Source organism: Bombyx mandarina, chromosome 12 (genome assembly GCF_030267445.1).
Source record: "Bombyx mandarina strain Sakado chromosome 12, ASM3026744v2".
Lineage (NCBI taxonomy): Eukaryota > Metazoa > Arthropoda > Insecta > Lepidoptera > Bombycidae > Bombyx > Bombyx mandarina.
Genome location: NC_143219.1, coordinates 8,304,971 through 8,319,174, shown reverse-complemented (window position 1 = coordinate 8,319,174; position 14,204 = coordinate 8,304,971). Strand labels below are relative to the sequence as shown.

General features: G+C 33.2%; 3 protein-coding genes across 5 annotated transcripts in view; 2 read left to right on the top strand and 1 right to left on the bottom strand.

The window, feature by feature from the left end:
* Window positions 1–14,204, top strand: part of LOC149501787 (uncharacterized) — a 76,523-nt gene that overhangs the window by 29,294 nt on the left and 33,025 nt on the right. The gene's annotated exons all lie outside the window — the stretch shown is intronic.
* GABPI (zinc finger DHHC-type palmitoyltransferase GABPI) lies at window positions 417–6,413 on the top strand. Of its 2 annotated transcripts, XM_028181961.2 has the most exons (6): window positions 450–867; window positions 1,420–1,629; window positions 1,994–2,071; window positions 2,512–2,688; window positions 2,996–3,099; window positions 3,775–6,413. In XM_028181961.2, the coding sequence occupies exons 1-6, from the start codon at window positions 662–664 to the stop codon at window positions 3,813–3,815; spliced, it is 816 nt and encodes a 271-aa protein (XP_028037762.1). In that variant the 5' UTR covers window positions 450–661; the 3' UTR covers window positions 3,816–6,413. The 2 variants fall into 2 exon arrangements, with proteins under 2 accessions (XP_089588039.1, XP_028037762.1); XM_089731913.1 differs by lacking the exon at window positions 2,996–3,099 and having other exon boundaries at window positions 417–867.
* Window positions 6,243–13,978, bottom strand: LOC114248665 (uncharacterized). Its single transcript, XM_028181968.2, has 6 exons — window positions 13,538–13,978; window positions 12,696–12,916; window positions 12,395–12,540; window positions 9,671–10,054; window positions 9,433–9,587; window positions 6,243–7,713 (listed from the first exon to the last, which is right to left on the bottom strand). The coding sequence occupies exons 1-6, from the start codon at window positions 13,921–13,923 to the stop codon at window positions 7,572–7,574; spliced, it is 1,434 nt and encodes a 477-aa protein (XP_028037769.2). The 5' UTR covers window positions 13,924–13,978; the 3' UTR covers window positions 6,243–7,571.

Below are 14,204 nucleotides of genomic sequence, written 5' to 3'. Positions count from 1 at the left end.
CTCTGCCCCTGGCATTGCTGAAGTCCGTGGGCAACGGTAACCAGTCACTTTCAGGTGGGTCGTATGCTCGTCTGCTTACAAGGGCAATAAAAAAATATATTTATTTCATTCCATAGCATATAGCATTCAAGCATACCTTTGGTCTAAAAAATACGGCACGTATTGTAATTTAAATTTACATATTCACGCTATTCAAAAAATTCAATATTGAACAGAATTCAACAAATGTAGTAAGAAAGGAATTGAAAATAAAAGAAATGCTACTTCTTAAAAAATGATGAGTTTTAAATTAAATTACATTATGCTTAGACTTATGTTAATAAAGTTTTCTTAAGCAATTAAATTTACGTTTAAGTCGAAAAATAAGACAATTCGAACAGTGCTCTTTTCTCCCTCAAAAAAGGCAGTTAATTTTCAATTTGACATCACTAAACTTGTCATAAACAACATTTTGTCAAATGTCAGTGGTTTCAAATAGTTTCAATATGTTATTTTATTTTCATAATATCTAGGCATTGATTGTTATTGTAATTTATTGTAGTATTTGCGGATTTGTTAGTCATGTTTTGAACCATACCGCTATTAGTGACCAAAGAGAGGATAATCACTGAAAACTTAACAGAACAATCGAACATCAGAGGCTATTAAATACGACTACAATATGGTATCCTCAGCCCTTACTATTCAAGACATTCTTCCTTTTAGAGCCAACAATAAGAAAGTTGACATGGATGCATTTTTGCCGTTTATTGTTTTGCCATTCCTACTACTTATAGCCACTATATCTCGAACGATTACTATAATAATTATGGTGGTAATTGGTATGGGTGTTTTGTATGTGTATACCAGACCACGACAAAAAAATAGGTCAGTTCTACTTTATTCAAACTTATACTTTAAGCTCATTATTAAAGCATCAAGTGAAAAACTTGTCATTTACATTTGGTATTTTATTGTTGATTAACACTCAATGTAAAATAGACTACCATTTGCATTGATTTATGCTTGAGTGTATAGACTCTAATAAACATTTAAAATCAATTGTGCCGTGAGTTGTCTCTTAACCATGAACAGCATTAAAAATTGCTCTAAGCATTTATGCAAAAGATATCTTCAAAACACAAACTTTTTATAAATAGTGAAACATTTTTCATAAGTACACTTTTAAATGCAATAATCAAAGTTACTTCGCTAACTTTAAAAAACAATCACTTTTAAATTTCTCTTTAGTATAATATTTTATCTACAGAATCTATAGTCTTTGAGATGTCAAATTGAGAATTTAATAAAACAGCAAAAACTTTGCAGCTGGGTACAGCTTATTGAAACAGAAAGTATTAACTAATAGTTAAAGATAATGCATAACGTAGGAACAATATTTTATTAATATGAAGTTCAAAAATGTATTTTAAATTACAGATCACCATTTTTCTTCTCTTGGACAATGTCCTCAGCAGTAACTATGTTCCTGGTGTTTGAAATTATAATTCTGGGTCTGCTTGAGGTCACTCAACTGGAGAACTTCATATTTCTGCTATTATTAGCATGCACATGCTACTTTTTTTATAAAATGAAGGCAATCGCAGATTTTGAACTAGCGACTGGTTCTTCGAAAGGCAAAGAATATAGGTCTGTATGTGAAAGCAGAAAAACTTAGTAGTATACTAAAATGGAATAGATATAGTGGTAGTAACATAAATAATTAGTCTGTACCAGCAGATATCTCCATTCTATTTATATTGTGTGCTCTAGTTTTAAGAGTGAGTAAACCAGTATACAATACAGTTGACACTTTGACCTCCCTTCGCCAGATAGGTTGATGTAATCAAATGTGATTGATTACATCAACCTATCTGGTGAACACAATGGTGTTATTTTATGGGCTTTGGGAATTCTTAGCAATTCGTCAGAACATAATATAGTTAAACCATGAAATATTTTTGTTTGATTCATATCCCAGAAGTTGAAATTGTATAATTAAATATTTTTTCAGCCCAGTACTAACTTCTGATTCATACTACTGCCAAGTATGCCAAATAGAAGTCAACGAAAGATTCTTTCATTCAATATGGTATGTAAGAACTATCAATTATTCTCTTTATTATAGAATACCTTTCCAATCTCTTTTGTTCAGGCTAAGTGAAATGACCTTTAATTTGGAAAAAACTGGGAATTATTAGTTAAATACTCCCCCTCCTCATAATAGACATATTACTATTACTCCACTCCCTACCTCAATATCCACTGCATCATGTATCTAATTTATTTCCAGGTTGGAGTCAGTATCTTAGTATTTTTTTTTGTTTTTTGTTTTTGGCTGTATATGTTTCTGTATGTTTCTAAATCAAATAAATCCTAGAATGGGACTATTGAATGTTCAACACTTATTCCTAATGTTTATTTAAAGGTACAAAAGCTACCAAACCTAAAAAGTCACTGGTTGAGTTAGTACATCAAATCAAGATGATACAAGCTGCCAAATCATTTATTTTCAATACTCTTGACTTTTAGGTGGGACTGTTGTGTTTTGAGGCCTAATTACGTGTATTTCCTAGCTGGTCAGATATGTGCATTTGCAACACTTCTATTTGGAACCAACTTAGGCCTGACGACTGTGTGCCAACCATTTATTTTTTATGGATTAATATTATTGCCGGAGGATTGTAATGATGCATATTATGAGTTTGAGTAAGTTACATATAATATGTTCATATTTAAAATCAATTTAACTTTGTATCTTAGTTACACACCTAGAAGTCTAGTTTGAAGTCATGTCTTCCTAAAATAATAATCGTAAACTGTTGTATCTATTATCATATGCAAATTTCATGTATAGAAGACCAAAATTTGTAAAACATTCATTTTTAAATCTATTACCTACAACTGAAATCTGCCCATACAGACATTTAATTAAAAATATGTTATCTATATATACATACTAGCAAAGTGCCGTTTACTAAGCTTTGCTGTTATATATTTTTTTTCTAAATTTCAGCTTATCACTTGGTTTTGTGACCTGTGTGTATGGTGTTGGATACCTTTTTGTTATTGCTTTAGTTCTAATAAGACAACTTCTCATCTATTTACCAAAATACAGTGGTAAGAAAATATTAAAGCATTAATGATTCCCCACCTGCCCTGGTAAAACTGGAAAGGCCTCCAGGCCACCAGTAATCTCTCAAACGTAAAAAAAGAATTAATGTTAATAATAAATACTTCATATAAATTTAGTTCAATCATGTATTTATATTTGCTTTAAGTAAAGCTTACTTAAATATTAACATTAAAAATATATACAAATTTTTGAGATTGGCGTGTCTCTCAAAGTTTCATAGAACCAGTTTGAACAGTTCATGAGACGGTTTCAAACTGTTTCAAAGTTTTTTATTTAAATCGTGATAGAATGTGAGCATGATTGGTTAAATTATTAAACATATACTGCTCAATAACCCAAACTGGGATTTCCTTCTGAGTTATTGGTGCTAAAACATACACATGCTACATAACAGATATAAACATACCAGACATCTTTAACAAATATACGGACACCAATCTGAAAATGAATATGGACAGTGAGTGGTATATTAGTCAGAGTTACGAATCCCTAGACATGAATCGATAGTTCATCCTCTTTTAACATTCATAATAGAAATAATATGAAGTAATTATCCAACAGACGCGGATGAATATCACATGCTCATTTAGATTAGAACAATCTACTGATTTTTATGTTCCAAAACTAAACATATCAACATGTTGTGTTTTTGTTTTCAGAACCCCAGTGGCGAAAACTTGTGAATGTCTTAAACGTGTGAAGTGGACAGAAAATTGAATGTCGTCGTGCCGTCTGAATGTGTTTTAAATCGATTTGGCTTTGGCTATGAATTTAAATGAATAGTAAAAAAAAACACTTAAACTATGACATACTCTGAGTTCAGCACTCGGGCAAAATAGATTCAAAATTAACACGTATATTTTCGGAGAATTACCAGTTTATTATGTTGAAATTTGTAATTCAGGAAAAACAAAACGTAGCATTTCCCAGACTAAAGTCCTACTTGAGCCGCTGCAGCGCTGTCTAGACAATAATTACCGATTCTTTGTTACGTGAAACTACATACAATGAACACCCTGTCGTATTTAATATAGAAGTTATTAACGTATTTAATATAGAAATTAATATACCCGCAGTTTCCCGGATGTTGTCATTACCACGATAAAGCAATACCCGCGTGAAGTTGGAATAGCTCCTTAGGCTAATAACGATTAGGTAGGGGGAAAAAATCAGTACCTATCCGACGTGCTAATTCAGATTTCTATCTCAGCAAATTTTGATCAAAACATAAAGCTTCACATTTAAATAGTTTGTGTAAAGCGTGACTAATTAAATCCTAATTAAATGTCTATGTTATCTAACTTGCATGCATTAACACGTAATATAAAATAATGTTAGGATTATATAAAGAACGAAACATACTATTTAAAATTAGATTTTTTTTTCTCTACATTTTCCGTCTAGGTACTACATTAAAGAAAGTTATATTTTCGATAGCTTTGTTCATGTTATATCCACCGTAATTAGCTTATGTTGAAACTTTGTACTGCTATAAGCACTTCAGTGTGCTTAGTGAAGTTTTTTAACGTTACCGATTGCGTAAAAGTTAACTCAAATTTGTATGGAGTTGGAACAGCGTCCCTAGCGGCAAACAAAGCCAACTCCATACAAATTCTCCATACAAAAACTCGCACTAAGCACAGATAATAGTATCCGGCGTATGTAGGACAAATGGCGGCCAAGTCGTATCGCCAAAAATAAATTAAAAAACGGCTTGTACGAGACGTTCTCGAAGCAGAAAAATGAATAAAAATCCCTCTTAAATTAAACTGAAAACAAGATTGATTAGCAGAGCTAAGTTCAAATACTTATAATTTGAGTTAGTTCGGAACTTTTTAGCAAAGTTGCTAACGGACCGGACCTTACGAGTCGCATACATTTAACTTGTAAATATGATTCATTTAAAAAATATATGAAATTTGTTAAATCTTGACATATCTGTAATTATCAACTGTTCTTTTAGGAAAAATATACAGTATTTGAAACCATAGTTAATACACGTAAATGTTTGAAACTGTGAAAGCGGACCCTGACGAAATGGCACCAGTATTAGATAAAAAATACGTTGTTATTGACGTCTTGATAATGTATGCCAGTGTGAGGCTTTTTAAATCTACTAGTCCTACTAATAATCATAATAGATGTCAATTCTAATAGTTCTATTAAAATCTTACAATCTTGGTACTATAGAAATCCACAAAATATAATATTCTAGTTTACAAAAGTGTTTTAAACGAAGATTTTATGAGATTACTATAGTTTTAAATCAGCTGGAACGTAACATTTACCAAAATAAATAAGAGCAAGTACCTGATAAATACTGTAACAGTAGAACAGCTTAGGCATAATAAGTATTTATTTATTTCATATAAATGTATAAATTTTTGTTTGATTTAATATAATATTAATCGAAAAATCATGCATAATTTAAGACAATAAATGTAAACACTGCAAAACGTTTCGATTGACATATTTTATTATTCGATGAAGTTTCTCATAGAACACATATCATAATAAACTATTTCCGAATCATATAAACACTACATTAGGTAAGTATTAGGTTAGTATTACTAAGGATTAGGTTTTACAAATTGTAAATATAATAAATAATATTTCTCTACAAATTCCATACTGAATAACACTTGACTAGAATTATAAATTCTGTCAATCTATCAATGACTGTGACTTTTTGAAATTTTTCCTCTGTTCTTATTGCTTTGTGACACAATGCCCTTATTTATTTTCTTCATCTCGTTTACTTGTTTGCACTGATTCTAACAGCCTTTTTGCATCCCGTGCCGTTTCGATGGTAACGAACCAACAAAAACCTTGACGTAACAACAATAAATAAAAACTTGCGTCCAGTTCCCATTTTATAGAAATAGAACATCAGTAATACTCTGTCCTGTCATTCTGTCGCAGGCTAAATTTTATAGATGTATATTTTTGTTACATTTTAGTGTCCCGTTTTCGTTTGATCGAATTTTAATTCCAAAACCATCTCCAAAAGTCCGTTTTTTACTAATGCATTGATAGAATAATTAATTCATATATTATGTACATACTAGGAATTATTTTATGGCCGATCAAAAATATGAGGCAACAGCTATTTTACTACCATTTAAAAAAAACACTCTGTATGTGTATACCTACTTAATCTTATGCAATAAATATGAATAAATATTGGAAGGTATTAATTTACTCGATCGCTTAATCTATATTTCCTTTACTATTTTGTTATAAAGACGGAGCAAGAATGCTTGTTCGGCTATTAATTATTAAACCGTTTGATTCCTAATATTGTTTTTGTTAACATACCTACGTAATTTCTTCAAATAACCGCCATAATACTTGCCCAAAAAAGATTTCGGAGTCACGGTCTGCTAAAATGTTATTCGTCGATATCTGAATATAGTCTTAACTGCCGTCTAATTTTCAATAGAAAATAGTTCTTGATATTTACGTTTCTTTAGTTATATTTCAGAATTTTTTATATTGTAGCAAAAAGATAAAATATTATTGACCAATAAAGAACAGACACTGAACAGTCTGTTTAATGCGAGTTTTTTAACTTCTCGATCGCGTAAAAGTTAACTCAAATTTGTATGGAGTTGGAACAGCTTCTCTTAATTTGTCGCTAGGGGCGCTGTTCCAACTCCATACAAATTTGAGTTAACTTTTACGCGATCGAGAAGTTAAAAAACTCGCACTTCATGGTGTCTACTAACAAAGCTTAAAAAAAGATAATAAAGAACCTCATCAAGTATTTATGTTATTGCTTAACGAACTCCTGGTTAATAATAATATATTAATAAGCCCATTTTATTTCCAATACCGTACAAAAAAAAGGTTTTTCTTTAAAAAAATACAAATTTAAAACTTATATTATTTGAATCTCACTTCGGGTATAGGCTTCCTCCAGCTTACTCCTATTCTTGGCTTTGCTTCTCCATTCATTTCGTATTGTTGCTATTACTTCGTCGGCCTCTTCTTTTGCCCATTAGACTCCTGGTTATGGAAATGCAATTTTACGACAAAATAAAACACAAACTATCCAATACTGTTTTTATTAGATTCGGTAAAAATAATATTAATTAAATTACGCCTAAAGCTAACGCTAAGCTAGGCGTTCAGCTTTTTTGACAAGTTAGAAATATATATGTTTATATAAAAAAATACCTTTAGCTAGAGATGGTAGCGTAGACTTTAGCTTAGTTTCAATGATAAAATAATTAATATAAAACTAGGCAGTCTAGTGACCCTTATTCCAACAATCATGCCCCTTAAGTACTATTTAGTATACTCTATAGTGTAAAGTAAAGTAATTAAGCAATAATTGGTTTAATTGAAATATCAGACTATGACAAAAAACGTAGCTACTATTGTGAAATAGTAGATAACTTTAATGTTGATTGCAACACCTTAAATCAGTGAAACAATAAGATAAGGTAATCAGTCAGTCATCCGGCGGAGTGTAATCAGGGACGACTTGTAAAACCTTCTGTCTCCATTTGACTTTCCTCGCCTCTTGCTCTCTCTTGAGTGCGTTCAAAGCCGGCAACGTACGCCAACATGTAAAAGTCTTAAACAGGAGATTACTGAAATGAAATGTAAACATTGACATTATTAATTACTAGCCGTACTCGCCCGCTTCGCTGCGCATTTAAAATTAACATTATTATTTATTGTCATTATTATTAGGAAGTTCAACACTCGTATAAATATTAGCCTATCCATTAAGTACATGTATTTTCTACATGGATACCAAGTTACAAGTCAATCGGATGCATGGTTCAGTAGTTATAACCGGACATCCGTAAAAACCACTAGATTTATAAATTACTATAGATAGATAACATTAAATTAGTATAGCATTTTCTTTTGTTTTCGTGAGTTGTAAACGTGATTAAAGCTAGTTGTATAGTTTAATCTTTTGTTTTTCAGCGTATATTTCAATATTTGTATTTAGAAAGTACTTACTTATTAGAAGTAACGAGGGCCATCTCAGTGTATTAAAAAGTGTTTGCTGAAAGGGAACCAATGGAGATGGCGCCACAGTAGCAAGTGGGAAGATTTAAAAAACAACGCCGTAAACTATTAAAGTAGGATATTATATTAAGAAGGAAAGTAACATTTCCTACTTAAATAGTAATAAAAATGAATAATTGAGATTTTAAATACTGCATGCATAGTTTTTAACTAGACAAGTCACGAAAAATAGTAAAATTTTCAACCCAGCACCCTTTATTCTGTTTAAAACTGCCATATTCATCACATTTCCATTTCCTACACTAACGCTATTTCGATGAGTCTTCCAACAATAACTTAATGTTTACAGGTACTTTTTCAACTTGTCCCATATACAAGACAGTCCTCCATACTTCTACTGTCCATATATTGGAAAGCCTGTTGTAATGTCAATATGATTTGGGGATGTCTCCCATTAAACTATTCTGACCGGAACGCTGCCGGGGTATTAGAAGTACCGAAACATAAACATGGTCAAACCGGTCCACAAATACTCTGTGATGCATATACATATTAAAATATACTTAATTGAGACATCCTTAGTATTTAGATAATACGTAGTCATCAATGGTAATAATAATAGATTCCAACTCAATTTATGTAAATTACACATTGCATTTATTACATTAATGACACATACCCTCAAACGAAAAATGGGATTTAAAAAAAAGAAACTAGGTATACACTGATGAAATCATTCCTACAGAGAATGGGCGCAGTGTTCAATAACTCAATATAACAGCGCACTATGATCGCCAACCCTAGTGCTAAACGTGACGATTAGGATACCTCCCGGTCGCCGTCCTCGTAGAACCCGTCGCTTGCGACGAAGGGCTCGACGAGTGAATTAACCCATAGACACAGCCCACTGAGAGTCTCGCCGGATCTTCTCAGTGGCTCGCGTTTCCGATCCGGTGGTAGATTCTGCGAAGCACTGCTCTTGCTAGGGCCAATATTAGCAACACTCCGGTTTGAGCCCCGTGAGCTCACCTACATGTTAGGGCGAAGCTGAAATAGCCTCTCAAGGCTATCAGCATAGGAAAAAAAATACCTCTTCAAGAAATTCAATAATTTCCAGAAAGTTTAAGCCCAACTCATGACCCATTAAAAGCTATAACGGCTTTCCAATTTCCTTTTTTTTGTGACATTTTTGAGTGAACTAGCGCACTGCTATGCAAGATAATATATAGAAAACATTACAACGTAAATGCGATCACCCTCCTTAAAACATGAAGTCGAAATCTCAATCATTATATTCTTTAACGCTTGCCACACCCTTCAAAATTTACCTTTTATAGTATGCATCAGCTCTTTGAACTTTAATTTCAAACTCCTTTCGTAAAACATTTATTCCTTCTTTAAATTTTCGAAATATAAAATTAGTCATGTAGTAGTCATAGTAATCCTCAGCTACTTGCATTTTCAAAACGAATTCATAATGATTCTGTAAACATCACCAGTGATAAAATTAATTACTTAATAATGAAAAAGTGATTATATAACAATATTAACTATAATGTTATATACCTTCTTAAATCCTTCAAAGTATTTTCTTAGTACTTTTTTTCGGTAAAAATTTTGTGCCACATAATTCCTTTCGAAAACCATATCTTCTGTATACCACATGAAATTTAAGAATACGTTTTTCTTTAATTGGAAATTATAATGTGACTCCGCCATCTCTACGTTGTGTCGTTTTATTTCTAATAGCTTTTTTAATGGTCTGATAGCATAATTAACCATTAAATATCTCTCGTAATGTAGGTCAGCCATCACTCTAAGTGCTCTCATTCTTTCAGTGTATTGCTTCCGTCTAATGCTTTCGATTTTATCCTTTTTTCTTTTTTCACGCAATTCTGTAATCCTCCTAAGTTTTTCTTCTTTATCCATTTCGGCCTTTGATAATTCTTCCTACAGTAAAATTAAATTAATATATAAAAGTTGATATTGTTTTTAACATTATCGGTGTATGACTGTGCCGCAGAAGTAACTAAAATGATTAAAAAGCTAATTGGGGATAGATTTTAAGTAACCCAAAAACTAATTGATGTTCGTTGAAGTATGCATTATGGCAGATCTGGTATGTTATTTTGTTTATTATCATAAAGCTCCGGAAATGTTTGTTTGGCGATGAAAAATTATCTACAATCAATTACGTTGGTCGGGACACTTATTTTGCAATAAAATCTACATAACGTATATCGCTTCGTTAGCTAGACATTAAAGGACTAGGTAGTACCTAATCCAGGCATGGTTGCATGAGCTAAATCACGATTTGAGGAATAGTACCTACAACAAGTCACCGGCGAGAACCGACGATTGAGTGCTATCAAGACTTTTGACTCATCTCATTTAACTGCTTTTTGGGTGACCATCGCTCTTCTTAACAATCCACCGCCGATAAACATTTAGTAAATAGCGAACGCAATTTGAGCACACGGTACCCTTGAACGGTACTCTTTGATGTTTGAGGTGGTTGCACACCTCGCTGCGTGCTTACGACCTTGAAATGAACTACTGCAGAGCCCGACTGATGTGAGCTGTCGCCATCGCTCATGCACGCGCGTACATTCAGGGGACAGCCAAGCAGCTGCCTACTGTTAAATACTCCTGAAGCCTCTTTAGAAATAGCAAATACACAGGCAAGACAAGAGCGAGAAGAATTCATGGAAACACTTTGTGATTGAACACAGAGGTTCCAGATAGCAAGGTTAAACATTGCTTCGGCAGCGGGTGGTCCGTTGATGAAATGAACACGACGGTATCACCTCAAATAGCACCATGGAACATATGGTGCAAAAAAAACAGATATGACCAAAGTTCCTCTGTAGCCTCTAATTTTATCTAATATCGAGAATCGGAAGAATTCCTTTCTGTATGGAGTGAAATAAGAATTGACTAGTTCGCCCCATAAAAAGGTGACCTGTTTCACAGATTTTTCCCTCTACCTAATCGTCGGTAGCCTATATATTTTATTCCACAGCGCTAAAAGCAATCGCGAATACGACACTAAGGGCTCATACGCACTACGCGGCTACCCGCAAAGCGCTCCGATCGCTCGGAGGTCTGCGGCACTTTTTTTTTGTCTACCTATTCTAGTGCCCTCGAAGGGTCATATTAGATTCACCGAGCGAGTGGGTGAGCTAGCCTGGTGACGTCGCTAACTAGTCCTAATGAGAGCAGTGCTTCGCAGAATTTACCACCGCATCGAAAACGCGACCCACTGAGAAGATCCGGTGAGAAACTCAGTGGGCTGTGTCTGTGGGCTAATTTACACGCCGATCTCTTCGTCGCAGGCGACGGGTTCAACGAGAACAGTGACTGGTGCTTGAGGTACCTAAAAGCACCGATAGTGGATCATGCGAATCCGAAATGTCGTGTTTTGGGCGACGTCAACTGTTTGCCATTCGCTCCGCAAGATCGGGTATGTAGCTATCGGCAGCCACAACTAGAGGGTTTTCGTATTGCGCCGCCTTTTCGAAATGGAAGGCCCTAAATTAATGGCGACCATCTGGTTACTATTCGTATCGTGTGGCTCAATTTGCGGCGGCCAGCAATTGATTGAAACTTACTCCATTATCAATTTTATTAGATAAAATGTTCAATAATTGTTCAAACATTATTATGCTCATTCTAATATATCCGAAAAATTAATCATACTTTTTTTAATTTGAAAATTGTTTCAAAATTCTTGCTTTCATCCTGTGTTTGTATAATAACGGTGTACCTAGAACTTCTTTATTTTATCTTTTTTAAGTAAATAGTTGTAAATAGGTGCGACTTCTTCCACATTCATCTTTGAGATGAATCGAAATGACCGCAAATAGCAATGGTTCTTCGGTACATTCGCATTGCGGGTGCACAGTGCGTATGAGTTCTAAGAGGCCTTCATCGGTTGATTACTTACTATAATTTTATTAGCCTATAGCGAGAATACAGAACCAGACATAAATTCCAAAAAAAATACGTTTTTTTTAGGAATCTTAATTTAATGAAATCGAATAGTAAAAACTATATTTGTTCAATTTTAACGATTTTGTTTTAGGTAAATCTCTAAAATCTTTTTTATTTATTTATTGCCCGTGCAGGCAGGCGTGCATACGGTCCACCAAGCTGATAATTTTAAGATGTTTTACATCAAATTAAAGACAAATCATAACGCATGATGCCATTTGGCTAACCGTTGATTATCAAGGAACCTGACATGTGTAGGAATAGGGATGGGCCGCTGACAATGTTTTAGTTAATGACCTGTTGCTTCAGTCTAATTCTATCTTCTTCCATTTGTTTACGTCTTTCTCGTATCATAGCATGTTTTTCTTCTCTTTCACGTGCTCTTTTCTCCATTCTTTGTAAAAACTGCGGCACCTTTAAACAATGAAGGACCAACGACGATTCTGTAAGCAATATAATTTTGGTACGTGTAGGTAAGGGTAGAAAACTCACCGCTGTGGTCTCAGAGCCAATAAACCACGAACTATTCGGTGTAAACACCACAACAACCGCTATTCAATCCAATAATAAACAAATATATAAGTTTCCATGTTCTTACCATCAACTTCAGGTATCTTTAGTTCGTTGGTCAAACATTTTATTTTAGGCTTTAACTGTCTATCTATTTCGAAATAGGATTTACGAACTTCTTCTCTCATTTCATCAACTGACTGTCGCGAAGCTTCTAGAATTTTGTTGTATTTCAATTCTTCTATAATTCTATTCTGTTCTTCAAGTTTAGCTTTTTGTAAAGCAATTATGTGTTTTTGAACTTTGTACCTTCAATAGTAAAGTTTTAGTTAAACATTTATGTAGGTACTTAATTGATTTATGAAAAAGTCAATATAAATAATAATATAACAGTACAATCAGATATGTCTGAACATTGAAGGAAAGAAATAAAGTTGGACAGGATGTAATAGCAATAGAACGTAAAACAGCGATCTTTAGAGTATTTTTTTTCTGCTTATTTGTTCGCGCATCATAGTTTTCACAGGCAGGTTTTAACTAATTTAGTAGGTACATAGTATATATTTAGATGTAAATAAATTTTTAATGTATTTAATTAGCGATTACTTGGGATAGATTTGGTTCGTTAAAATTGTACGGTAAAAAAAATCGTCATTCAGACTTTGTGAATTTACTCATAAATGTCAGAATATAGTCAATACGAAGGTATCTCTGTCGATCAGTTACGCATTCACGCCCAAATCGTTGAACCGACTTTAACGAAATTGAGTATGGAAATAGGTTGAATCCTGGGAATGCCATCTATTCATTCGAATGCTAAGAACGGTTCTCCGCCCATGACACAATGTAGTCCGCATAAGTAAAGCTGCGGTTGGAAAGCTACTACACAAATAAATATATCTCAAAGCAAAATTATAATATGACACAAACCTTTGTTGATAAGTTTTGTAGTCTTTAACTTGAGACTTTGCTCTACTTGTGTAATCTTTTGCTTGATTAATATTAGATTTTTTCTTCTCTAACTTTTCAAAAAATGTATTTAACGTTTTTTTTCTTTGTTCAACAAAAAAATCTTGTTTTCTTTTGACATAAGTTTTCCATTTGCGGACATATTTCATCGAAAGATACATTTTGCGATTGTTCATTTCTAGCCTAAACGGGACTATTTTCAAAACATTACTAATTTCATTGCAAATGTTCGAAGATAACGCTAAAGGAACAAAATCTTTAGCAAATTGATTTTGTTTCTCGTTTTCATTATTAAGCAACTTAATTCCAACTCCATCCAGTTCGGGTTTCGAAGACAGTGCCATCATTACTAATAATTTTTCCAAATCCAAATCATCGACAGCACTAGCGTGATCACATTCATCTGAGTGTTCTGATTTTAATTCTTTTTTCTGAACCCTCCCATTAACGTCAACTTCACATATGTCTGGGGATTCTACATATTTACATTCAATCCGTATTATCTTACTGTCCAAATCAACTTCTGTACTTGAATCGTTATCTGATTGTTTTACGGCTTTAAATTTTTCGTCGACATTAAAACCAACTTTCAATTTTTGTGATTTTAGCCTAGCTATCATTTTAAAAT

Coding starts and splice junctions, on each gene's coding strand:
- LOC114248665 (XM_028181968.2), bottom strand. CDS start 13,923: ATGATGGCACTGTCTTCGAAACCCGAACTGGATGGAGTTGGAATTAAG. Junction 12,917..13,537: donor TACAAAACTTATCAACAAAG/GTTTGTGTCATA, acceptor TTACTATTGAAG/GTACAAAGTTCAAAAACACA. Junction 7,714..9,432: donor GCTGATGCATACTATAAAAG/GTAAATTTTGAA, acceptor ATTTCATTTCAG/TAATCTCCTGTTTAAGACTT.
- GABPI (XM_028181961.2), top strand. CDS start 662: ATGGTATCCTCAGCCCTTACTATTCAAGACATTCTTCCTTTTAGAGCC. Junction 2,072..2,511: donor AGATTCTTTCATTCAATATG/GTATGTAAGAAC, acceptor CTTGACTTTTAG/GTGGGACTGTTGTGTTTTGA. Junction 3,100..3,774: donor CTATTTACCAAAATACAGTG/GTAAGAAAATAT, acceptor TTTTGTTTTCAG/AACCCCAGTGGCGAAAACTT.